The sequence below is a fragment of the Oncorhynchus gorbuscha genome, unplaced genomic scaffold (genome assembly GCF_021184085.1).
Source record: "Oncorhynchus gorbuscha isolate QuinsamMale2020 ecotype Even-year unplaced genomic scaffold, OgorEven_v1.0 Un_scaffold_460, whole genome shotgun sequence".
Classification (NCBI taxonomy): domain Eukaryota; kingdom Metazoa; phylum Chordata; class Actinopteri; order Salmoniformes; family Salmonidae; genus Oncorhynchus; species Oncorhynchus gorbuscha.
The window spans coordinates 673,176-700,411 of NW_025745298.1; the positions used below are offsets into that span (position 1 = coordinate 673,176).

General features: G+C 45.0%; 1 protein-coding gene across 3 annotated transcripts; it reads left to right on the top strand.

The window, feature by feature from the left end:
- Positions 1-901: 901 nt before the first annotated feature.
- Positions 902-27,236, top strand: LOC124018288 (B-cell receptor CD22-like). 3 transcript variants are annotated; one of them, XM_046333559.1, is made up of 13 exons: positions 903-943; positions 1,093-1,253; positions 6,633-6,710; positions 12,693-13,010; positions 13,128-13,334; positions 13,517-13,849; positions 13,944-14,198; positions 18,662-18,931; positions 19,173-19,436; positions 19,668-19,758; positions 19,932-19,986; positions 20,082-20,317; positions 26,924-27,236. In XM_046333559.1, exons 2-13 carry the CDS (start codon positions 1,238-1,240, stop codon positions 27,003-27,005), a joined length of 2,205 nt encoding a protein of 734 aa, XP_046189515.1. In that variant the 5' UTR covers positions 903-943; positions 1,093-1,237; the 3' UTR covers positions 27,006-27,236. The 3 variants fall into 3 exon arrangements, with proteins under 3 accessions (XP_046189517.1, XP_046189515.1, XP_046189516.1); XM_046333560.1 differs by having other exon boundaries at positions 1,093-1,235; XM_046333561.1 differs by lacking the exon at positions 1,093-1,253 and having other exon boundaries at positions 902-943.

Genomic DNA, 27,236 nt, shown 5'->3' on the forward strand with positions numbered 1-27,236 from the left:
TGGTCAGTAAATCTAGGTAAATCTTATTGCGTAGTAAAACTACGTAAACCTAATGTCAAGTTAAAGTGTACTATTAGCTAGTGTACTATTAGCTAGTGTACTAAAGTGTACTATTAACTATTAGCTAGCTAACACTAGCTCTCCACTTTCTGGAGGACCGAGTTTTGAAATCGGTGGAATTCTAGTCTCCGGATTACATCTTCAAACTAATGGCAACCAAATCATCAGGAGACGCGTCCAACCGCCTGTTTCTATGACCCCTGGCAAAAACATAGACTGTGTATAGGGCAAAGGTCTTTGCCTGTTCCTCTGATATGGATTCAGCTCACAAATATGGAAACTCCAATGTTCACACCAATTCCATACTTTTAAATCCATGACGGAAAGTGTGAACTTGCACTCTTGGGAAAAGGTTGAGAACCGGGATCTCAGCCTTAGGCACCTTATTACCAGTTTGTTAGTCTGTTATTGATCCAAATGGATGAGGACATGATTTTGACAAAGGAGGCTGCAGTAATGTTGAGATGCCAGTAGGGGGAGCTCTAGTCTATAACACTGGAACCTTCAGTAGCACTTTGATGGAGATGATGAGGAGTGATGGGTCACATTATGCGAGGCAACACATTAAGAAACCATATAGAACAGTCAACACTTTGTTGTGGATCTGTATTTAAAGAAAAGACTACATTGAAAATGGGCTGCATTTAGCCCCTTTAAAACATGTAGGCCCACTCCTCAAATGAAGAAATGTAAATAGCTATGCAGTCTTTAGCAGTACATCCAGTACATCCCTTTCTGACATGCTGTTGATGCATGTGATTGTCTTAAATCCCTGACTAGGCTACTTTCACAATGTGTCAGTCACTAAAATCACACTTCTTGTTTCTATGCACAGCTACGACGGTAAGTTGACTCACTGTACAAGACCTCCCCCCTTCACTCTGTAAGTACGGTTGACGAGATCATTAAATATATATATATATATATGTATTTTTTGGGGTGGGGGGGTCATAAATCATATACTTATGGTTATGTACTGTATAATTTTACTTTTACTTACATTTTTGACCTGTGTTTTGGTTGTTACATCAGGGCCTGTATTCATTAATTGTCTCAGAGAAGGAGTGCTGATGTAGGATCAGGTCCTACCGGTCCATATAATAATGATCTAAAAGGCTAAACTGGTCCTAGATCAGCAGGAAGTGTGTTGGGGGTCTTTGTCTGGTCTGTAGCAGGTATGTGGTCTGTAGCAGGTATGGTCTCATTCATAATGTTTTAGTAATGTTTTCTTAATGTTATTCTGTGTATTCAGTTACATCGTCTGTTAGGGGCTTCTTCTTTTCTGGAATACTTGTCTTTCACACCTCACTGAGTAACACTTAGGTCCTTTCTGTGGTTTCCATTCACACTCAGCAAGTAGAGTACGGCAACAAAGTGTGGACAATCGCTGTTAGTGTGAGAAAATGGGTCTGTAATGTATAATCACTATCATGTGTGATTGCGTTGCAGTGTTACTGGGAGTGTGACATACACCACTCAGAGTATCTCAACCTTGAAGGGGTCAACAGTGGAGCTGTCCTGCTCTTACACATATCACAGAGGTTATTCAGTCACAACAACTTTCTGGTTTACCAAACTTTATACAGTGACTCTGAGTGATGACCCAGACTACAAAGGTCGTGTGACGTACCGTAGTGACAAGAAGTATGGCCACACTCTGACAATCAGAGACCTGAGAGACAGCGACTCAGCTACGTACAAGTTCAGATTTATAACAGATCAAATCAAATCAAATCAAATGTATTTATATAGCCCTTCGTACATCAGCTGATATCTCAAAGTGCTGTACAGAAACCCAGCCTAAAACCCCAAACAGCAAGCAATGCAGGTGTAGAAGCACGGTGGCTAGGAAAAACTCCCTAGAAAGGACAAAACCTAGGAAGAAACCTAGAGAGGAACCAGGCTATGTGGGGTGGCCAGTCCTCTTCTGGCTGTGCCAGGTGGAGATTATAACAGAACATGGCCAAGATGTTTGTCACTGGGCGAGTCCCTCAAACTCTGAGAGACAGCGACACGGGAAACACAGAATACTATACAGCAGTGTGTAAAGTGCTCACACTGTGTTTCCTGTGTCGCTGTCTCCCAGAGTGTGAGGGACTCGCCCAGTGACACGGTCACAGCTCTTCAGAGAGATGCTCAGCCCTCTGTGTATCAGACCATCCAGGGGAGAAAACCACCACAGAACCTGGACTGAAGACAACCACCACAGAACCTGGACTGAAGAGAACCACCACAGAACCTGGACTGAAGAGAACCACCACAGAACCTGGACTGAAGAGAACCACCACAGAACATGGACTGAAGAGAACCACAACAGAACATGGACTAAAGAGAACCACCACAGAACCTGGACTGAAGAGAACCACCACAGAACATGGACTGAAGAGAACCACCACAGAACATGGACTGAAGAGAACCACCACAGAACCTGGACTGAAGAGAACCACCACAGAACATGGACTGAAGAGAACCACCACAGAACCTGGACTGAAGAGAACCACCACAGAACCTGGACTGAAGAGAACCACCACAGAACATGGACTGAAGAGAACCACAACAGAACATGGACTAAAGAGAACCACCACAGAACCTGGACTGAAGAGAACCACCACAGAACCTGGACTGAAGAGCTATGGCCCCAAACCAAAGCTAGTCCTTACACTCTATTCTCTTGCTAATATATTGTTATAATATCTTGAAGTTTCACCCAAATGACACATTGGTTTCCCATCCCTTTTATCAGTCTATGAACATGGTGTGACATCAGTCCCTGCTTTGGTTTAGTTTCTCCTGACACTGTTTCCACTTGCTAACGTTTTAGCATTCGTGGCACAAATCCCATTCAAGTAATGTGACCGATAAGAGGCATTTCTCGCACACAATGTCGAAATCATTCAAAAGTTTTAAAAAATGCAATGTGAAGCTCAACAAAGTCACTTATAGATGATTTGAACATGTGAGAATGTTAATATGTGAAATATTAACATCGGTCCCATGACTTGAATGGGATTTTTGTTACCAATGCTATAATGTTATGTACATGTGGGAGTGTTCGACTTTGCAGTCAACTTTATAGGCAAGTCAAGATCCACAAATCACCTTGCATGATAAATAACTACTCAATATTATTAATAGACCAGTCAGTCACAATTTACCCATCATACATCGCAGTTTTGATGCTCTTGAACACTGTCTGTGTGACTGTGGAATGAAGCCTTCTGCACAAGTGTCTTAGTTGCTGACATAGAGTTGGATAGCGGGTATATCTTGGCATCTTTGTCAAGATGTCTTCTGTGACAGAATGAGCAGTGCAATTGAGGGCTATTTCTATTTTAAAGTAGTTAATGTATTCTTCATCAACTTCCATAAGTTTAATAACAGTCGGTATACCAACTGAAATGGTGTATTCAATGGCTTAGCCATGCTAAAACAGGCTTTGAAGCAAGTACGCCCTCTACTCAACTCTATTGTCCCTGACTGCTTCAATGTTGTGTCAACCACAGACTTCAAACCTCACACTCAGTGTCTATTTACATAGACTTCCAGTAAGTTAACTTGCAACACATCTCCCCTTCACTCTGTAAGTATGCTTGACGATATCTTCAAATATGTATATTTTATAATTGTTTTGTAAACAAGAACTCCTGTATCCTGTTATGTGCATTCCGATGCTGTTGGAATTTACATTCTTTTGTTTTTCTGTTACGTACAGTATACTCTGTAGATGTATGTCTGCATATTAATCTGATATAGTATTGTACATGAGGTTTCATATCTAATAATTTGCATGCTATTTTAAGGGCTCTCTGAGAGTAATAGATTGTTGTGGAGACTTGTTTGAAAATGGCCTAAAGTGAGAGTGAGAGTAATAGTGATTGGGTGGATGCTTCTTAAGAGCTTTAGGAGTAGTATGAACACGAGACATAGTGATGGTGGGTTGTGTTTAGGAGTAGTATTAACATGAGACACAGTGATGGTGGGTTGTGTTTAGGAGTAGTATTAACATGAGACATAGTGATGGTGGGTTGTGTTTAGGAGTAGTATTAACACGAGACACAGTGATGGTGGGTTGTGTTTAGGAGTAGTATTAACATGAGACACAGTGATGGTAGGTTGTGTTTAGGAGTAGTATTAACATGAGACACAGTGATGGTGGGTTGTGTTTAGGAGTAGTATTAACATGAGACACAGTGATGGTGGGTTGTGTTTAGGAGTAGTATTAACATGAGACACAGTGATGGTGGGTTGTGTTTAGGAGTAGTATTAACATGAGACACAGTGATGGTGGGTTGTGTTTAGGAGTAGTATTAACATGAGACAGTGATGGGGGGTTGTGTTTAGGAGTAGTATTAACATGAGACACAGTGAGAAACATTAGACTTTTCAGAATATGGTTCTCTTTAGCTCAGTTGGTAGAGCATGGTACCTGCAACGTAATGGCTTTGGTTACCAGGACCACCCATACGTAAAATATGTGCACATAATTGTAAGTCACTTTGGATAAAAGCATCTGCTAAAGGACATTATTTATGGACAGCAGACTACAACACACTACACAGTCAATACAGCAGGCTATGGTGATGTTCATTAATGCCTCTGATAGATTAAGATACTACTAGTACTGTACAACAGAGGAGGCTGGAGGGCAGATATATAGGAGGAATGGCTGGAATGAATGGAACAGTATCCATTCATTCTATTCACATTACTGCACAAATGATTGAGGATATCAGGACTGGAGGCTGCAGTAATTTTGAGATGCCAGTAGGTAGAACTCTAGTCTAGAACACTGGAACCTTCAGTACCACTTTGATGCAGCTGATGAGGAGAGTAAATTGAATGTGTTTGTAGAATAGAATGAATGACATCATGGAACTGACCAAATGTAAATGGAACTTTGACCTGTTCCATGTAGAACTCAGAGGGACAAGGCAACACATTCTACGATATTATAAACATTCCATATAGAATAGTCAACATATTGTTAACATGGTGCTGTATTTAAATTAAAGTGAAAATAGGAGACATTTGGTCCATTTTAGAAATGTAGGGCCCATTTTAATACAGTAAACTCCCTTTCTTTTGTACTGTTCTGGTCTTCATGCATGTTAATGTCTTAAAGAGGAAGGAGAGGACAGTTCTGTATCAGCTACTTGTGTCCTGACTACTTTACATATGAGTCAATCACTGAACTGACACCTACTGTCAGTTCCCACTCACTGCCTCTCCCCTACACTTCTCTCTGTAAGTACGCTTGACAATATCTTGAAATATAGGTTCTGGTTATTGGTTTTTAGTCATAAGTCATAAGCACTGTGTGTGTGTGTGTGTGTGTGTGTGTGTGTGTGTGTGTGTGTGTGTGTGTGTGTGTGTGTGTGTGTGTGTGTGTGTGTGTGTGTGTGTGTGTGTGTGTGTGTGTGTGTGTGTGTGTGTGTGTGTGTGTGTGTGTGTGTGTGTGTGTGTGACACAGTGGATTTAGCTGAGGGCCCTTTAGCTCCAGCCTCATGGCTGTCTGTGTCTGTGTCTGTGTGTGTGTGTGTGTGTGTGTGTGTGTGTGTGTGTGTGTGTGTGTGTGTGTGTGTGTGTGTGTGTGTGTGTGTGTGTGTGTGTGTGTGTGTGTGTGTGTGTGTGTGTGTGTGTGTGTGTGTGTGTGTGTGTGTGTGTGTGATCCTCTGTTTATCCTCACAGCTTGGTGATAGCAGCTATCATTCAACCTGGTGGTCAGTCTTTAGGCTGCTGTACAGCTTGGTGATAGCAGCTGTCATTCAACCTGGTGGTCAGTCTTTAGGCTGCTGTACAGCTTGGTGATAGCAGCTGTCATTCAACCTGGTGGTCAGTCTTTAGGCTGCTGTACAGCTTGGTGATAGCAGCTGTCATTCAACCTGGTGGTCAGTCTTTAGGCTGCTGTACAGCTTGGTGATAGCAGCTATCATTCAACCTGGTGGTCAGTCTTTAGGCTGCTGTACAGCTTGGTGATAGCAGCTATCATTCAACCTGGTGGTCAGTCTTTAGGCTGCTGTACAGCTTGGTGATAGCAGCTGTCATTCAACCTGGTGGTCAGTCTTTAGGCTGCTGTACAGCTTGGTGATAGCAGCTATCATTCAACCTGGTGGGTCAGTCTTTAGGCTGCTGTACAGCTTGACGGACCGTAAAGGATGGAACATTTATCCTCCTATATTTGGGTTTCTGAGAATAAAACAAATTCAGAACAATCAGAAATATGTGTTTATAGTAATACAGATCTGTTCAATAAGTTGTTGTTGTTGATGACGGTGTTGATGACTATATTGTATCCATTAGGAAATTATTTTTGCATCATACATCATGTCATCTTAAATAGACAGATGTAGACAGACATGCAACACATCACACACATTACATACATAGTGCAATAGACTTACAGACAGACAGTATTCACATAGACAACCATATAGCACAATACAACACAATACAATATGAGCCTGGTTCATTTTCAGTAATGAGGCCCTGGACCCCATTTACAGTTTATACTTCAATGTATCAGGTGGAGTTATTCACCAGCTATAGAGTGAGTTGTTGTTTATGTTTCTAAGACTGCAGGGTGGGAGATGCAACAATGGTCTTGAGAACAGCAGGAAGTGTGTTGGGGGTCTTTCTCTGGTCTGTAGCAGGTATGTTCTCATTCTTATCTTTTAGTTGCTCTGTTTATCAATCTACAGACATTTCTAAAATGATAAGAATCATAATGTTGTTCTGGTGTGTTCTGTTAGGCGTCTCCACTTCACTTAAATAGTTATCTTTCACACCTCACTGTGTCATGCAGGTGAAAGAGGACCCAAAAGCGACTTAACAGAAACAGAGTTTATTCAAGTCCAAACAGAAAACGACAAATCCTGAATCCTTAACAGGAAATGTCCAAACAGGGAATAACAGAAATCCTCTAGTCTGTAGAGGGGAATAACAGGAGAAGCGGCCACAGACTGCAGGTCGCTTCGGGTAGGCGCAGGCCGTAGCTGACAGAGACACCTGCTCACACGCAGCATCTGATGAAGGCAAAAACACGACAGGACAGGGCGATACACAATCACAGCACGGTGAATTCTAAACAAGGAACCGACAGGACAGGAACGGAACACAAAGGAAGAAATAGGGACTCTAATCAGGGGAAAGGATCGGGAACAGGTGTGGGAAGACTAAATGATGATTAGGGGAATAGGAACAGCTGGGAGCAGGAACGGAACGATAGAGAGAAGAGAGAGCGAGAGAGTGAGAGAGGGAGGGGGAGAGAGAGGGATAGAAAGAGGGAAAGAACCTAATAAGACCAGCAGAGGGAAACGAATAGAATGGGGAGCACAGGGACAAGACATGATAATAAATGACAAACATGACAGTACCCCCACTCACCGAGCGCCTCCTGGCGCACTCGAGGAGGAATCCTGGCGGCAACGGAGGAAATCATCGATGAGTGAACGGTCCAGCACGTCCCGAGACGGAACCCAACTCCTCTCCTCAGGACCGTAACCCTCCCAATCCACTAAGTATTGGTGACCCCGTCCCCGAGAACGCATGTCCATGATCTTATGTACCTTGTAAATAGGTGCGCTCTCGACAAGGACGGGAGGGGGAGGGAAGACGAACGGGGGTGCGAAGAAAGGGCTTAACACAGGAGACATGGAAGACAGGATGGACGCGACGAAGATGTCGCGGAAGAAGCAGTCGCACAGCGACAGGATTGACGACCTGGGAGACACGGAACGGACCAATGAACCGCGGAGTCAACTTACGAGAAGCTGTCGTAAGAGGAAGGTTGCGAGTGGAAAGCCACACTCTCTGGCCGCAACAATACCTTGGACTCTTAATCCTGCGTTTATTGGCGGCTCTCACCGTCTGTGCCCTGTAACGGCAAAGTGCAGACCTCACCCTCCTCCAGGTGCGCTCACAACGTTGGACAAACGCTTGAGCGGAGGGAACGCTGGACTCGGCAAGCTGGGATGAGAACAGAGGAGGCTGGTAACCCAGACTACTCTGAAACGGAGATAACCCGGTAGCAGACGAAGGAAGCGAATTGTGAGCGTATTCTGCCCAGGGGAGCTGTTCTGCCCAAGACGCAGGGTTTCTGAAAGAAAGGCTGCGTAGTATGCGACCAATCGTCTGATTGGCCCTCTCTGCTTGACCGTTAGACTGGGGATGAAACCCGGAAGAGAGACTGACGGACGCACCAATCAAACGACAGAACTCCCTCCAAAACTGTGACGTGAATTGCGGGCCTCTGTCTGAAACGGCGTCTAACGGGAGGCCATGAATTCTGAATACATTCTCAATAATGATTTGTGCCGTCTCCTTAGCGGAAGGAAGTTTAGCGAGGGGAATGAAATGTGCCGCCTTAGAGAACCTATCGACAACCGTAAGAATCACAGTCTTCCCCGCAGACAAAGGCAGACCGGTAATGAAGTCTAAGGCGATGTGAGACCATGGTCGAGAAGGAATGGGGAGCGGTCTGAGACGACCGGCAGGAGGAGAGTTACCCGACTTAGTCTGCGCGCAGTCCGAACAAGCAGCCACGAAACGGCGCGTGTCACGCTCCTGAGTCGGCCACCAAAAGCGCTGGCGAATAGACGCAAGAGTGCCTCGAACACCGGGATGACCAGCTAACTTGGCAGAGTGAGCCCACTGAAGAACAGCCAGACGAGTGGAAACAGGAACGAAAAGGAGGTTACTAGGACAAGCGCGCGGCGACGCAGTGTGCGTGAGTGCTTGCTTAACCTGTCTTTCAATTCCCCAGACTGTTAACCCGACAACACGCCCATAAGGAAGAATCCCCTCGGGATCAGTAGAAGCCACAGAAGAACTAAACAGACGGGATAAGGCATCAGGCTTGGTGTTCTTGCTACCCGGACGGTAAGAAATCACAAACTCGAAACGAGCGAAAAACAACGCCCAACGAGCTTGACGGGCATTAAGTCGTTTGGCAGAACGGATGTACTCAAGGTTCTTATGGTCTGTCCAAACGACAAAAGGAACGGTCGCCCCCTCCAACCACTGTCGCCATTCGCCTAGGGCTAAGCGGATGGCGAGCAGTTCACGGTTACCCACATCATAGTTGCGCTCAGATGGCGACAGGCGATGAGAAAAATAAGCGCAAGGATGAACCTTATCGTCAGACTGGAAGCGCTGGGATAGAATGGCTCCCACGCCTACCTCTGAAGCGTCAACCTCGACAATGAATTGTCTAGTGACGTCAGGAGTAACGAGGATAGGAGCGGACGTAAAACGTTCTTTTAGAAGATCAAAAGCTCCCTGGGCGGAACCGGACCACTTAAAACACGTCTTGACAGAAGTAAGAGCTGTGAGAGGGGCAGCAACTTGACCGAAATTACGAATGAAACGCCGATAGAAATTAGCGAAACCTAAAAAGCGCTGCAACTCGACACGTGACCTTGGAACGGGCCAATCACTGACAGCTTGGACCTTAGCGGAATCCATCTGAATGCCTTCAGCGGAAATAACGGAACCGAGAAAAGTAACGGAGGAGACATGAAAAGAGCACTTCTCAGCCTTTACGTAGAGACAATTCTCTAAAAGGCGCTGTAGAACACGTCGAACGTGCTGAACATGAATCTCGAGTGACGGAGAAAAAATCAGGATATCGTCAAGATAGACAAAAACAAAGATGTTCAGCATGTCTCTCAGAACATCATTAACTAATGCCTGAAAAACAGCTGGCGCATTGGCGAGACCGAACGGCAGAACCCGGTACTCAAAATGCCCTAACGGAGTGTTAAACGCCGTTTTCCACTCGTCCCCCTCTCTGATGCGCACGAGATGGTAAGCGTTACGAAGGTCCAACTTAGTAAAGCACCTGGCTCCCTGCAGAATCTCGAAGGCTGATGACATAAGGGGAAGCGGATAACGATTCTTAACCGTTATGTCATTCAGCCCTCGATAATCCACGCAGGGGCGCAGAGTACCGTCCTTCTTCTTAACAAAAAGAACCCCGCCCCGGCCGGAGAGGAAGAAGGCACTATGGTACCGGCGTCAAGAGACACAGACAAATAATCCTCGAGAGCCTTACGTTCGGGAGCCGACAGAGAGTATAGTCTACCTCGAGGAGGAGTGGTCCCCGGAAGGAGATCAATACTACAATCATACGACCGGTGAGGAGGAAGGGAGTTGGCTCGGGACCGACTGAAGACCGTGCGCAGATCATGATATTCCTCCGGCACTCCTGTCAAATCGCCAGGTTCCTCCTGAGAAGTAGGGACAGAAGAAACGGGAGGGATGGCAGACATTAAACACTTCACATGACAAGAAACGTTCCAGGATAGGATAGAATTACTAGACCAATTAATAGAAGGATTATGACATACTAGCCAGGGATGACCCAAAACAACAGGTGTAAACGGTGAACGGAAAATCAAAAAAGAAATAGTCTCACTGTGGTTACCAGATACTGTGAGGGTTAAAGGTAGTGTCTCAAATCTGATACTGGGAAGATGACTACCATCTAAGGCGAACATGGGCGTAGGCTTCTCTAACTCTCTGAAAGGAATGTCATGTTTCCGAACCCATGCTTCGTCCATGAAACAACCCTCAGCCCCAGAGTCTATCAAGGCACTACATGTAGCACCCGAACCGGTCCAGCGTAGATGGACCGACAAAGTAGTACAGGATTTTGATGGAGAGACTTGAGTAGTTGCGCTCACCTGTAGCCCTCCGCTTACAGATGAGCTCTGGCTTTTACTGGACATGAATTAACAAAATGTCCAGCAACTCCGCAATAGAGGCACAGGCGGTTGGTGATCCTCCGTTCCCTCTCCTTAGTCGAGATGCGAATCCCTCCCAGCTGCATGGGCTCAGTCTCAAAGCCAGAGGAGGGAGATGGTTGCGATGCGGAGCAGGGAAACACCGTTGATGCGAGCTCTCTTCCACGAGCCCGGTGACGAAGATCTACCCGTCGTTCTATGCGGATGGCGAGAGCAATCAAAGAGTCCACATCTGAAGGAACCTCCCGGGAGAGAATCTCATCCTTAACCACTGCGTGGAGTCCCTCCAGAAAACGAGCGAGCAGCGCCGGCTCGTTCCACTCACTAGAGGCAGCAAGAGTGCGAAACTCAATAGAATAATCCGTTATGGACCGTTCACCTTGGCATAAGGAAGCCAGGACCCTAGAAGCCTCCCCACCAAAAACTGAACGGTCAAAAACCCGAATCATCTCCTCTTTAAAGTTCTGGAACTTGTTAGAGCAATCAGCCCTTGCCTCCCAGATAGCTGTGCCCCATTCTCGAGCCCGGCCAGTAAGGAGTGAAATGACGTAAGCAACCCGAGCTCTCTCTCTAGAGTATGTGTTGGGTTGGAGAGAGAACACAATCTCACACTGCGTGAGAAAGGAGCGGCACTCAGTGGGCTGCCCGGAGTAGCAAGGTGGGTTATTAACCCTAGGTTCTGGAGGCTCGGCAGGCCAGGAAGTAACAGGTGGCACGAGACGTAGACTCTGGAACTGTCCAGAGAGGTCGGAAACCTGAGCGGCCAGGTTCTCCACGGCATGGCGAGCAGCAGACAATTCCTGCTCGTGTCTGCCGAGCATGGCTCCTTGGATCTCGACGGCAGTGTAACGAGCGTCTGAAGTCGCTGGGTCCATTCCTTGGTCGGTTCCTTCTGTCATGCAGGTGAAAGAGGACCCAAAAGCGACTTAACAGAAACAGAGTTTATTCAAGTCCAAACAGAAAACGACAAATCCTGAATCCTTAACAGGAAATGTCCAAACAGGGAATAACAGAAATCCTCTAGTCTGTAGAGGGGAATAACAGGAGAAGCGGCCACAGACTGCAGGTCGCTTCGGGTAGGCGCAGGCCGTAGCTGACAGAGACACCTGCTCACACGCAGCATCTGATGAAGGCAAAAACACGACAGGACAGGGCGATACACAATCACAGCACGGTGAATTCTAAACAAGGAACCGACAGGACAGGAACGGAACACAAAGGAAGAAATAGGGACTCTAATCAGGGGAAAGGATCGGGAACAGGTGTGGGAAGACTAAATGATGATTAGGGGAATAGGAACAGCTGGGAGCAGGAACGGAACGATAGAGAGAAGAGAGAGCGAGAGAGTGAGAGAGGGAGGGGGAGAGAGAGGGATAGAAAGAGGGAAAGAACCTAATAAGACCAGCAGAGGGAAACGAATAGAATGGGGAGCACAGGGACAAGACATGATAATAAATGACAAACATGACACACTGAGTGATGCTTATCTACAGTTTCCATTCACACTTCTGCACATCAGCAACAGCAGCAGAATAAGAATGTTGTCAACCACCAGCAGTGTTGGGGTCAATTCCATCTCAATTCAGGAAGTAGACTGACATTCCAATTCCAATTATTTTCAAATCTTTTGAATTAGGAACATTTAGAAAGTGAGGAATTGTAATTTGGTTAACTTTCTGAATTGACTGTAATGCTTTTTACTTCCATGATGCATATTGAAATGAATACTAGGATGATATAAGGGAATGTACATTTGAGTAGATGGGTCCTACAGTATCCTGCACATGTTTACATGCATCTGGATGTAATATTGTAACGTCTGTTTTTTTATAGTCTTGACGTCACAAATGCAGTTCTCTCAAGGTTGAGTCCTGTGACACTGTGTTTCAGGTGTTCTGGGACAAAATACAGTGAGGAGTGTCTGTGCCTTAAAGGGGTCATCAGTGTACATGCGCTGTCCTGTTCCCAGTGTGACCCAAGTCACAGAGATAGTCTGGTATAACACATGGTTGAATGATAAACCTTATGATCTGAGATGGAACCCTAAGTATGATGGTCGTGTGGAGTACAGTGGAACTACAGAGAAGGACTGTATCCTGAGAATCACAGACCTGAGACAGAGTGACATAGCAACATATTACTTCAGATATAAAACAAACCAGGATTCAGAATGGAAATATTCATATGGAATCACTCTCAGTCTCACAGGTACTGTATAAATAGTATCGTACAAGTCAAGTTATTTATTACATGTTCTATGAGAACAGTGAAATGGTGGTGACTGACAGACTTCCTCCATTATTGTTTCATAACCTCTCCCTTCAGATCTAAAGGTGGAGAGGATATATTACAACACACTGACCTGTAGCACCACCTGTACTCTGACTGGTAACCCCACATACATCTGGTACAAGAACGGACATCTAGATGAGAGCACCTCCCTCCAGTACAGAGACCCAGTCTCCAGTAACTATGACGATAGTTACTCCTGTGCTGTAAAAGGCCATGAGGATCTCCCCTCTCCTGCAGTGTGTAAGTGGGGAGAAAAGTGTTGATTCAAACACAGTGTTTCACTCTAGTAATACCAACAGCTCAAATGGTTATGATTTATAGTGAAACGACTTGAAATGAACAGTTTACTTCTTTACTTTGCACCAAAAGAAACAAGACATGAAATGTTAAAACTATTAACAGAGAGCCTCTTTATGTTTCAGGTGTTCAGGGTCACAACTGCTGGAGGGTGACTTACACCAAGAGGAGAATCTGTGTCTTGAAGGGCTCAACAGTGGAAATATCCTGCTCTTACACTCATCCCACTAGTTATATAGAACAAGGTTCATTCTGGTTTACACAGAAACACCCTGTAGATGTCAGTTCATATCCAGAGTCTGCAGGTCGTGTGCAGTACAATAGGAACACAGAGAACCACCACACCATGACAATAACACACCTGACAGAGAAGGACTCGGCTGAATACATATTCAGATTAATAACAACATCCAAGGGGAGATTTTCTGGTCTTCCTGGTGTGTTGTTGACTGTCACAGGTAATACTTCACCTACAGTTGTTACTGTAATAGGACAAGTCTAATCACATGACAAGCCAGTCTGGAGTCAAATATGACTGATGTTTCCTCTTAGATATCCTGTTGGAGATGGATCCTACGTCTGTGTCAGAGGGGGAGAGAGTCACGCTGAGATGTAGAACCCAATGTACAGTCGGTCTCAACCCCACCTACATCTGGTACAAGAACGGACAAAGTCTGACCAACCCAGTCACCAGTTATAACAGGCTGATCCTAGACCCAGTCAGCAGTGAGGATGCAGGGAACTACTCCTGTGCTGTAGAAGGCTTAGAGAGAATCCTCTCTCCAGAAGAGACTCTCACTGTCAGATGTGAGTACATGGGGTGTTGATATATCTACAGTGAAAGTCATTGATATCATCTCTGCAATACATGGTTCTACATGTCAGTGTAATATACTAATCTCTACTAATTTACATCATCTCTGTAATACATGGTTCTACATGTCAGTGTAATATACTAATCTCTACTAATTTACATCATCTCTGTAATACATGGTTCTACATGTCAGTGTAATATACTAATCTCTACTAATTTACATCATCTCTGTAATACATGGTTCTACAGTCAGTGTAATATACTAATCTCTACTAATTTACATCATCTCTGTAATACATGGTTCTACATGTCAGTGTAATATACTAATCTCTACTAATTTACATCATCTCTGTAATACATGGTTCTACATGTCAGTGTAATACACTAATCTCTACTTCTTTACATCATCTCTCTAATACATGGTTCTACATGTCAGTGTAATATACTAATCTATACTAATTTACATAATCTCTTGCTTCCTTACATGGTTCTACATGTCAGTGTAATATACTAATCTCTACTAATTTACATCATCTCTGTAATACATGGTTCTACATGTCAGTGTAATATACTAATCTCTACTAATTTACATCATCTCTGTAATACATGGTTCTACAGTCAGTGTAATATACTAATCTCTACTAATTTACATCATCTCTGTAATACATGGTTCTACATGTCAGTGTAATATACTTATCTCTACTACATTTTACATTACATTACATTTAAGTCATTTAGCAGACGCTCTTATCCAGAGCGACTTACAAATTGGTGCATTCACCTTATGACATCCAGTGGGACAGTCACTTAACAATAGTGCATCTAAAACTTAGGGGGGGTGGGGTGAGAGGGATTACTTAACCTATCCTAGGTATTCCTTAAAGAGGTGGGGTTTCAGGTGTCTCCGGAAGGTGGTGATTGACTCCGCTGTCCTGGCGTCGTGAGGGAGTTTGTTCCACCATTGGGGGGCCAGAGCAGCGAACAGCTTTGACTGGGCTGAGCGGGAGCTGTACTTCCTCAGTGGTAGGGAGGCGAGCAGGCCAGAGGTGGATGAACGCAGTGCCCTTGTTTGGGTGTAGGGCCTGATCAGAGCCTGGAGGTACTGAGGTGCCGTTCCCCTCACAGCTCCGTAGGCAAGCACCATGGTCTTGTAGCGGATGCGAGCTTCAACTGGAAGCCAGTGGAGAGAACGGAGGAGCGGGGTGACGTGAGAGAACTTGGGAAGGTTGAACACCAGACGGGCTGCGGCGTTCTGGATGAGTTGAAGGGGTTTAATGGCACAGGCAGGGAGCCCAGCCAACAGCGAGTTGCAGTAATCCAGACGGGAGATGACAAGTGCCTGGATTAGGACCTGCGCCGCTTCCTGTGTGAGGCAGGGTCGTACTCTGCGGATGTTGTAGAGCATGAACCTACAGGAACGGGCCACCGCCTTGCTGTTAGTTGAGAACGACAGGGTGTTGTCCAGGATCACGCCAAGGTTCTTGGCGCTCTGGGAGGAGGACACAATGGAGTTGTCAACCGTGATGGCGAGATCATGGAACGGGCAGTCCTTCCCCGGGAGGAAGAGCAGCTCCGTCTTGCCGAGGTTCAGCTTGAGGTGGTGATCCGTCATCCACACTGATATGTCTGCCAGACATGCAGAGATGCGATTCGCCACCTGGTCATCAGAAGGGGGAAAGGAGAAGATTAATTGTGTGTCGTCTGCATAGCAATGATAAGAGAGACCATGTGAGGTTATGACAGAGCCAAGTGACTTGGTGTATAGCGAGAATAGGAGAGGGCCAAGAACAGAGCCCTGGGGGACACCAGTGGTGAGAGCGCGTGGTGAGGAGACAGATTCTCGCCACGCCACCTGGTAGGAGCGACCTGTCAGGTAGGACGCAATCCAAGCGTGGGCCGCGCCGGAGATGCCCAACTCGGAGAGGGTGGAGAGGAGGATCTGATGGTTCACAGTATCGAAGGCAGCCGATAGATCTAGAAGGATGAGAGCAGAGGAGAGAGAGTTAGCTTTAGCAGTGCGGAGCGCCTCCGTGATACAGAGGAGAGCAGTCTCAGTTGAATGACTAGTCTTGAAACCTGACTGATTTGGATCAAGAAGGTCATTCAGAGAGAGATAGCGGGAGAGCTGGCCAAGGACAGCACGTTCAAGAGTTTTGGAGAGAAAAGAAAGAAGGGATACTGGTCTGTAATTGTTGACATCGGAGGGATCGAGTGTAGGTTTTTTCAGAAGGGGTGCAACTCTCGCTCTCTTGAAGACGGAAGTGACGTAGCCAACGGTCAGGGATGAGTTGATGAGCGAGGTGAGGTAAGGGAGAAGGTCTCCGGAAATGGTCTGGAGAAGAGAGGAGGGGATAGGGTCAAGCGGGCAGGTTGTTGGGCGGCCGGCCGTCACAAGACGCGAGATTTCATCTGGAGAGAGAGGGGAGAAAGAGGTCAGAGCACAGGGTAGGGCAGTGTGAGCAGAACCAGCAGTGTCGTTTGACTTAGCAAACGAGGATCGGATGTCGTCGACCTTCTTTTCAAAATGGTTGACGAAGTCATCTGCAGAGAGGGAGGAGGGGGGAGGGGGCGGAGGATTCAGGAGGGAGGAGAAGGTGGCAAAGAGCTTCCTAGGGTTAGAGGCAGCAGCTTGGAATTTAGCGTGGTAGAAAGTGGCTTTAGCAGCAGAGACAGAGGAGGAAAATGTAGAGAGGAGGGAGTGAAAGGATGCCAGGTCCGCAGGGAGGCGAGTTTTCCTCCATTTCCGCTCGGCTGCCCGGAGCCCTGTTCTGTGAGCTCGCAATGAGTCATCGAGCCACGGAGCGGGAGGGGAGGACCGAGCCGGCCTGGAGGATAGGGGACATAGAGAGTCAAGGGATGCAGAGAGGGAGGAGAGGAGGGTTGAGGAGGCAGAATCAGGAGATAGGTGGGAGAAGGTTTGAGCGGAGGGAAGAGATGATAGGATGGAAGAGGAGAGAGTAGCGGGGGAGAGAGAGCGAAGGTTGGGACGGCGCGATACCATCCGAGTAGGGGCAGTGTGGGAGGTGTTGGATGAGAGCGAGAGGGAAAAGGATACAAGGCAGTGGTCGGAGACTTGGAGGGGAGTTGCAATGAGGTTAGTGGAAGAACAGCATCTCTGTAATACATGGTTCTACATGTCAGTGTAATACACTAATCTCTACTAATTTACATCATCTCTGTAATACATGGTTCTACAGTCAGTGTAATATACTAATCTCTACTAATTTACATCATCTCTGTAATACATGGTTCTACATGTCAGTGTAATACACTAATCTCTACTTCTTTACATCATCTCTCTAATACATGGTTCTACATGTCAGTGTAATATACTAATCTATACTAATTTACATAATCTCTTGCTTCCTTACATGGTTCTACATGTCAGTGTAATATACTAATCTCTACTAATTTACATCATCTCTGTAATACATGGTTCTACAGTCAGTGTAATATACTAATCTCTACTAATTTACATCATCTCTGTAATACATGGTTCTACATGTCAGTGTAATATACTAATCTCTACTAATTTACATCATCTCTGTAATACATGGTTCTACATGTCAGTGTAATACACTAATCTCTACTTCTTTACATCATCTCTCTAATACATGGTTCTACATGTCAGTGTAATATACTAATCTCTACTAATTTACATCATCTCTGTAATACATGGTTCTACATGTCAGTGTAATATACTAATCTATACTAATTTACATAATCTCTTGCTTCCTTACATGGTTCTACATGTCAGTGTAATATACTAATCTCTACTAATTTACATCATCTCTGTAATACATGGTTCTACAGTCAGTGTAATATACTAATCTCTACTAATTTACATCATCTCTGTAATACATGGTTCTACATGTCAGTGTAATATACTAATCTCTACTAATTTACATCATCTCTGTAATACATGGTTCTACATGTCAGTGTAATACACTAATCTCTACTTCTTTACATCATCTCTCTAATACATGGTTCTACATGTCAGTGTAATATACTAATCTCTACTAATTTACATCATCTCTGTAATACATGGTTCTACATGTCAGTGTAATATACTAATCTCTACTAATTTACATCATCTCTGTAATACATGGTTCTACATGTCAGTGTAATATACTAATCTCTACTAATTTACATCATCTCTGTAATACATGGTTCTACATGTCAGTGTAATATACTAATCTCTACTAATTTACATCATCTCTGTAATACATGGTTCTACAGTCAGTGTAATATACGAATCTCTACTAATTTACATCATCTCTGTAATACATGGTTCTACATGTCAGTGTAATACACTAATCTCTACTTCTTTACATCATCTCTCTAATACATGGTTCTACATGTCAGTGTAATATACTAATCTATACTAATTTACATAATCTCTTGCTTCCTTACATGGTATATGGGTTCTTATTTGTTCTGTCATCTTCAACACCAGATGGCCCAAAGAACACCTCAGTGTCAGTCAGTCCCTCTGGTGAAATAGTGGAGGGCAGTTCAGTGACTCTGACCTGCAGCAGTGATGCCAACCCACCTGTCCAGAGTTACACCTGGTGGTACAAGAAGAATGGAGGTGACTATCAGAGTATGACAGGACCACAGCATGTCTTCAACCAAATCCGGTCATCTGACACTGGAGAGTATTACTGTGAGGCCTGGAATGAGATGGGGACAGACAGGTCTAGGACCATTAACATGGATGTGAAGTGTGAGTAAAGTACAGCTCAGTGTTTGAATGATAAGGTAGCAAAACAATTATAACTAAATGAAGTAGTCCTAAAGCATCTCCAAATATGTATTTATTAATTATATTAACGTGTTGTGTAAATTAGAGTTTTAGATAGTTCTCTGACTTAACAGATCATTTATTGTTGACATGACATATCATTTGTAAATATACTACTGTCATAAATATACTACTGTCCGTCGGACAAATTCTCCTTTACCAGATGGTCCATGGAACACCTCAGTGTCAGTCAGTCCCTCTGGTGAAATAGTGGAGGGCAGTTCAGTGACTCTGACATGCAGCAGTGATGCCAACCCACCTGTGGACAAATACACCTGGTACAAGAAGAACGTAGCCTCACCAAAAGCATCAGGACAGAGTTACAACATCACTAACATCATCTCTGAGGACAGAGGAGAATATTACTGTGAGGCTGAGAATACAATAGCATCTAATAACTCTACAGCTCTGATGATCATTGTAGCAGGTAAAGTTCCATCTTCAATACTTCAATTCAAATTGACAGGTTTCAAGCTGATCTTAATCATTGTGTTTTGACTGATTACACTTTGGTTTATAATTATGTTTTGGCTTATGATGTCACAAGTTTTATGAAATACCAAATTATTTGCACGTATTGTGTTGATATTCTATAATGTGTTAGATTTTAGATTATAAGAACATGCCATGTCCTCATATCATCCATATTTTATTATAGGGAAACAAATATCAGTTCTGACTGCAGCTGTAGGAATCATAGTGGTTGTTCTGGTTCTCATCCTCTGTCTCTCTGGACTCATGTGGTTCAGGTGAGTGAGATTGCATATATTTTTATATAATTTCACTTTAGTCATTGTAAATTTGAATTTGTTCTTAACTGACTTGCCTAGTTAAATAACGGTTCAATAAAAATAAATAAAAGTAACTTAATTCATGAATTGATTGATTGATATCTTCATACATTCATTCATGTACAAACCAGGAAGAAGAACTCCACCTCCACCTCCAACACAAGAGACACAGCAGATGATGGACAGGTGAGTCTGTTGGAATCAGAAAGTGACTGTGATGACTGTGTATTCTTTGTGGAACATTTCTACTCCTCATGTTGTCTGTTCTCTCTCTCCATCAGGGAGACTCTAGTCCAGTGTATGACAACATCTCAAACATGGCCATGACCTCTACAGCAGCACAGCCAGAGTCCACATACGACCAGGATGATGTTCACTACGCCAGCGTCCACTTCTCTCACTCCAAAAAACAGGAAGTGCCTCTGTACTCCACCGTCCAAGTGCTTCAGCCCCAGAAACAGGATGAGGATGTCGACTACGCTGCTGTGAAATCCAACCTCCCCAGTTCTGCCACCCAGTGAGCATATTCTGCCATTACAGCAACATAGAGTCAATACTAGAACATTGGGAGCACAAAGCATTAGAGGAGAAGTTTGCTTGTTTACAGCCAAATCTGGATGGGGGGGTGGAGTGGGGGGTGGAAAGTTGAATCTCATTTACTGCATTTCTACACAATTAAAACACTTTTAAATGGTATTTGAAAAAAAAACAAGCAAAAATGACCCCAGCCATTATCATTCTTGGCTGCTGAGGGTTATCTCACCTCAGTCCATTATCACCTTGGTTGCTGAGGGTTATCTCACCTCAGTCCATTATCACCTTGGTTGCTGAGGGTTATCTCACCTCAGTCCATTATCACCTTGGCTGCTGAGGGTTATCTCACCTCAGTCCATTATCACCTTGGCTGCTGAGGGTTATCTCACCTCAGTCCATTATCACCTTGGCTGCTGAGGGTTATCTCACCTCAGTCCATTATCATTCTTGGTGCTGAGGGTTATCTCACCTCAGTCCATTATCACCTTGGCTGCTGAGGGTTATTTCACCTCAGTCCATTATCACCTTGGTTGCTGAGGGTTATCTCACCTCAGTCCATTATCACCTTGGTTGCTGAGGGTTATCTCACCTCAGTCCATTATCACCTTGGCTGCTGAGGTTTATCTCACCTCAGTCCATTATCACCTTGGCTGCTGAGGGTTATCTCACCTCAGTCCATTATCACCTTGGCTGCTGAGGGTTATCTCACCTCAGTCCATTATCACCTTGGCTGCTGAGGGTTATCTCACCTCAGTCCATTATCACCTTGGCTGCTGAGGGTTATCTCACCTCAGTCCATTATCACCTTGGCTGCTGAGGGTTATCTCACCTCAGTCCATTATCACCTTGGCTGCTGAGGGTTATCTCACCTCAGTCCATTATCACCTTGGCTGCTGAGGGTTATCTTCCTCAGTCCATTATCACCTTGGTTGCTGAGGGTTATCTCACCTCAGTCCATTATCACCTTGGCTGCTGAGGTTATCTCACCTCAGTCCATTATCACCTTGGCTGCTGAGGTTTATCTCACCTCAGTCCATTATCACCTTGGCTGCTGAGGGTTATCTCACCTCAGTCCATTATCACCTTGGCTGCTGAGGTTATCTCACCTCAGTCCATTATCACCTTGGCTGCTGAGGTTTATCTCACCTCAGTCCATTATCACCTTGGCTGCTGAGGGTTATCTCACCTCAGTCCATTATCACCTTGGCTGCTGAGGGTTATCTCACCTCAGTCCATTATCACCTTGGCTGCTGAGGGTTATCTCACCTCAGTCCATTATCACCTTGGCTGCTGGAGGTTATCTCACCTCAGTCCATTATCACCTTGGCTGCTGAGGGTTATCTCACCTCAGTCCATTATCATCTTGGCTGCTGTAGGTTAATTCACCTCAGTCCATCTACAAACACATAACCTATTAGCTAAACAGTTGTAATGTTATACACCTGAAAGGGAGGAAATATGGGAAATGATTCACACTGACACACTAATCAGAGAAAAAATAAAAACACGTGACATTTTTAGAACTGTATTGTTTACATGTTGATAGTATTATAATGTAGAACTATAGGGAAGATAGGTGCTGTGAAGATGATCATATTGAAACATGTTTTTTTAATTGTTCCTAAATTGTTTGATTAGATTAGTACAGATTTTCTCAGGGGACCCCACATGGGGCCCTGACCCCAAGTTTGGGAACCACTGTAAAAACCGCTTTCTCTGCTTGCTTCCTCTCTCTCTCTGTCTCCTCTACGTCTACCTGCATTGCAGCCTGCCTCAGCCTCTCCACTGAGCCCCACATCACTGTCTGTCTCAGTAGCCTGTTCTCTATAAAGGACTTAGTAGTGTATGGTTTGCTCCTGCTGAGGTTGGCTCCTTTTAACGTAAGCGTCTTACTTCATCCTTCTAGCTGGCTAACATGCTGACCAGACCGGACACGTCGTGTGTGTGAGCGTCACACAATAAATGTAGAAATCCATGTTATTAAATTATAGCACCCACACTGCTCGCCTGAAAGTCCTGCCTCTCCCATCTCCTCATTGGTTTATAGAAGCAGGTACCCACGTGCCATCTCCTCATTGGTTATACTCCTCATTGGTGATTGAAAGACTAACTGTTTTGCCGGTCGTTGTGGTAATACTATGAAAGTTTAGATGCGATCACCATTTAAGTTCAAAGATGAAAAAGCCTGGAAGGAGGAGAGATGACTAGAAACGATTCAGTTGGCCGTTTATGTGTGGATTAATTGTCGGAGTAGAGGACCTTTTTTTTTTCTCAAATCAAAATCAAATCAAATCAAATAAAATGTTATTTGTCACATACACATGGTTAGCAGATGTTAATGCGAGTGTAGCGAAATGCTTGTGCTTCTAGTTCCGACAATGCAGTGATAACCAACAAGTAATCTAACTAACAATTCCAAAACTACTGTCTTATACACAGTGTAAGGGGATAAGGAATATGTAAATAAGGATATATGAATGAGTGATGGTACAGAGCAGCATACAGTAGATGGTATCGAGTACAGTATATACATATGAGATGAGTGTGTAGACAAAGTAAACAAAGTGGCATAGTTAAAGTGGCTAACATCGAGTGGTGTAGGTGTCCTGGAGGGCAGGTAGTTTGCCCCCGGTGATGCGTTGTGCAGACCTCACTACCCTCTGGAGAGCCTTACGGTTGAGGGCGGAGCAGTTGCCGTACCAGGCGGTGATACAGCCCGCCAGGATGCTCTCGATTGTGCATCTGTAGAAGTTTGTGAGTGTTTTTGGTGACAAGCCGAATTTCTTCAGCCTCCTGAGGTTGAAGAGGCGCTGCTGCGCCTTCTTCACGACGCTGTCAGTGTGAGTGGACCAATTGAGTTTGTCTGTGATGTGTATGCCGAGGAACTTAAAACTTGCTACCCTCTCCACTACTGTTCCATCGATGTGGATAGGGGGGTGTTCCCTCTGCTGTTTCCTGAAGTCCACAATCATCTCCTTAGTTTTGTTGACGTTGAGTGTGAGGTTATTTTCCTGACACCACACTCCGAGGGCCCTCACCTCCTCCCTGTAGGCCGTCTCGTTGTTGTTGGTAATCAAGCCTACCACTGTTGTGTCATCCGCAAACTTGATGATTGAGTTGGAGGCGTGCGTGGCCACGCAGTCGTGGGTGAACAGGGAGTACAGGAGAGGGCTCAGAACGCACCCTTGTGGGGCCCCCGTGTTGAGGATCAGCGGGGAGGAGATGTTGTTGCCTACCCTCACCACCTGGGGGCGGCCCGTCAGGAAGTCCAGTACCCAGTTGCACAGGGCGGGGTCGAGACCCAGGGTCTCAAGCTTGATGACGAGCTTGGAGGGTACTATGGTGTTGAATGCCGAGCTGTAGTCGATGAACAGCATTCTCACATAGGTATTCCTCTTGTCCAGGTGGGTTAGGGCAGTGTGCAGTGTGGTTGAGATTGCATCGTCTGTGGACCTATTTGGGAGGTAAGCAAATTGGAGTGGGTCTAGGGTGTCAGGTAGGGTGGAGGTGATATGGTCCTTGACTAGTCTCTCAAAGCACTTCATGATGACGGAAGTGAGTGCTACAGGGCGGTAGTCGTTTAGCTCAGTTACCTTAGCTTTCTTGGGAACATGAACAATGGTGGCCCTCTTGAAGCATGTGGGAACAGCAGACTGGTATAGGGATTGATTGAATATGTCCGTAAACACACCGGCCAGCTGGTCTGCGCATGCTCTGAGGGCGCGGCTGGGGATGCCGTATGGGCCTGCAGCCTTGCGAGGGTTAACACGTTTAAATGTCTTACTCACCTCGGCTGCAGTGAAGGAGAGACCGCATGTTTTCTTTGCAGGCCGTGTCAGTGGCACTGTATTGTCCTCAAAGCGGGCAAAAAAGTTATTTAGTCTGCCTGGGAGCAAGACATCCTGGTCCGTGACTGGGCTGGGTTTCTTCTTGTAGTCCGTGATTGACTGTAGACACTGCCACATGCCTCTTGTGTCTGAGCCATTGAATTGAGATTCCACTTTGTCTCTGTACTGACGCTTAGCTTGTTTAATAGCCTTGCGGAGGGAATAGCTGCATTGTTTATATTCGGTCATGTTGCCAGACACCTTGCCCTGATTAAAAGCAGTGGTTCGCGCTTTCAGTTTCACCCAAATGCTGCCATCAATCCACGGTTTCTGGTTTGGGAATGATTTTATCGTTGCTATGGGAACGACATCTTCGACGCACGTTCTAATGAACTCGCACACCGAATCAGCGTATTCGTCAATATTTTCATCTGACGCAATACGAAACATGTCCCAGTCCACGTGATGGAAGCAGTCTTGGAGTGTAGAGTCAGCTTGGTCTGACCAGCGTTGGACAGACCTCAGCGTGGGAGCCTCTTGTTTTAGCTTCTGCCTGTAGGCAGGGATCAGCAAAATGGAGTCGTGGTCAGCTTTCCCGAAAGGGGGGCGGGGCAGGGCCTTATATGCGTCGCGGAAGTTAGAGTAACAATGATCCAAGGTTTTACCACCCCTGGTTGCGCAATCGATATGCTGATAACATTTAGGGAGTCTTGTTTTCAGATTAGCTTTGTTAAAATCCCCAGCTACAATGTATGCAGCCTCCGGATAAATGGTTTCCAGTTTGCAAAGAGTTAAATAAAGTTCGTTCAGAGCCATCGATGTGTCTGCTTGGGGGGGGATATATATACGGCTGTGATTATAATCGAAGAGAATTCTCTTGGAAGATAATGCGGTCTACATTTGATTGTGAGGAATTCTAAATCAGGTGAACAGAAGGGTTTGAGTTCCTGTATGTTCCCTTCGTCACACCATGTCCCGTTAGTCATGAGGCATACGCCCCCGCCACTCTTCTTACCAGAGAGATGTTTGTTTCTGTTGGCGCGAAGCGTGGAGAAACCCGTTGGCTGCACCGCATCGGATAGCGTCTTCCCAGTAAGCCATGTTTCCGTGAAGCAGAGAACGTTGCAGTCTCTGATGTCCCTCTGGAATGCCACCCTTGCTCGGATTTCGTCAACCTTGTTGTCGAGAGACTGGACATTGGCAAGAAGAATGCTGGGAAGTGGTGCGCGATGTGCCCTTTTTCGGAGTCTGACCAGAACACCGCCTCGTTTCCCTCTTTTTCTGAGTCGTTTCCTTGGGTCGCTGCATGCGATCCATTCCGTTGTCCTGTTTGTAAGGCAGAACACAGGATCCGCGTCGCGGAAAACATATTCTTGGTCGTACTGATGGTGAGTTGACGCTGATCTTATATTCAGTAGTTCTTCTCGACTGTATGTAATGAAACCTAAGATGACCTGGGGTACTAATGTAAGAAATAACACGTAAAAAAAAAAAACTGCATAGTTTCCTAGGAACGCGAAGTGAGGCGGCCATCTCAGTTGGCGCCGGAAGACAGACCTTGTGCATTTCAGGTAAAATAACAACACAATATTTATATCCCAGGACAAATTAACTAGCAACAGCAAGCTAGCTAAATGGGACAAATTAGTTAGCAAGTGCAAGCTAAATACCTACATTTCCATCCATGTTTAATGCTTTTCGACCTGTCCCCAAATTAAATGTCATTTGTTCAGAGTTTGTTTTGATATTTTAACCTGCGTGTCGTAATCGCGTTTGGTGTGTGGGGGGGGGGATAAATGTATGCACAATAGCGCACGATGGCGCGAAGCCGGTTTGGGTTCCGTGTAAGTAATATTGACCAGACCCCTTCAATGCTATGCCCCCGACCTGACTGACATGTCTATGAGCGACTACTTACCAATCATTCTCCGAGAGTGATGTTTTTGTTTGGTGGATGTCTGTAGAAGCGGCAGGAGTTGTGAGATAGATTTTTAAAAATGCCTTTTGTTCGGCATCTCGCTAACAGATTGTCAGCAGAGCTATCTGCTAGTTGGGGTATTTGGTTTCACGTCGCCCTCGGCCTGTTCAGCGAGAAGGGGAATTAGCTATTTGAGAGAATGGTGAATGTGCTGCTGAAAAGCAAATCAGGGAGGAAGATCCGGGGGCAAACATAACGAACAAATCACAGTTCATGATTCCAATCGTTCGCAAAGAGGCAGGAGCGATTAGTCAGATCAAGAAAATAAGCTTTGAACAACACTGGGAGCAATATTGAGATGTTAATTTCTTAATTTATTTTACTTTATTCATAATTCATTTTCTTTATTGTGTACAGTATATGTATTAGGCTATTATTATTATTTTCAAAATAAACATTCGGAGTCCTCATATGTAGTTATGACCATGTGCTCATTGGAGGAGTAGACAATGATGATGTCATAAATAATGCATATTCTGCATTAAGGTCATTCATATGCTCCTGCTTATTGCAGGGGATGTCATCAATACGCAAAACAGTTGACCCCTATTGACTACTAGTGATGTCATTTCCTTAATCTACCAACCCAACAATGGACATCTCAAGGCAATTACCATGACATGACTATAATGAGGGAGTGATGAGTTCCAAATGGCACTCTATTCCCTATTTAGTGCACTACTTTTGACCGAGCCCTATAGGCCCTGGTCAAACGTAGTGCACTATAAAGGGTATAGGGTTCCTTTGTTTCATTTCTGTTTTATTTCTGTTTCCCTCTCCTCAGACCAGCAGCAGCACAAGCAGCTGAGGAGAACTCCTCTGTTCTCTACAGTACAGTCAACAAACCCAGAACCAAGAAGACCTGAACGCACCAAACCCAGAACCAAGAAGACCCCAACACAACAAACCCAGAACCAAGAAGACCCCAACACAACAAACCCAGAACCAAGAAGACCTGAACAGAACAAGTTTGAAAAAAACCTTGTATAAATATAAATATAAATAAAACCTTGTGTCGGGGGTTTGTGGTATGTGGCCAATATACCACGGCTAAGGGCTGTATCCAAGTACTCAGTGTTGCGTTGTGCATAAGAACA

Coding starts and splice junctions, on each gene's coding strand:
- LOC124018288 (XM_046333559.1), top strand. Junction 18,932..19,172: donor CATTAACATGGATGTGAAGT/GTGAGTAAAGTA, acceptor CTCCTTTACCAG/ATGGTCCATGGAACACCTCA. Junction 19,987..20,081: donor ACACAGCAGATGATGGACAG/GTGAGTCTGTTG, acceptor TCTCTCCATCAG/GGAGACTCTAGTCCAGTGTA.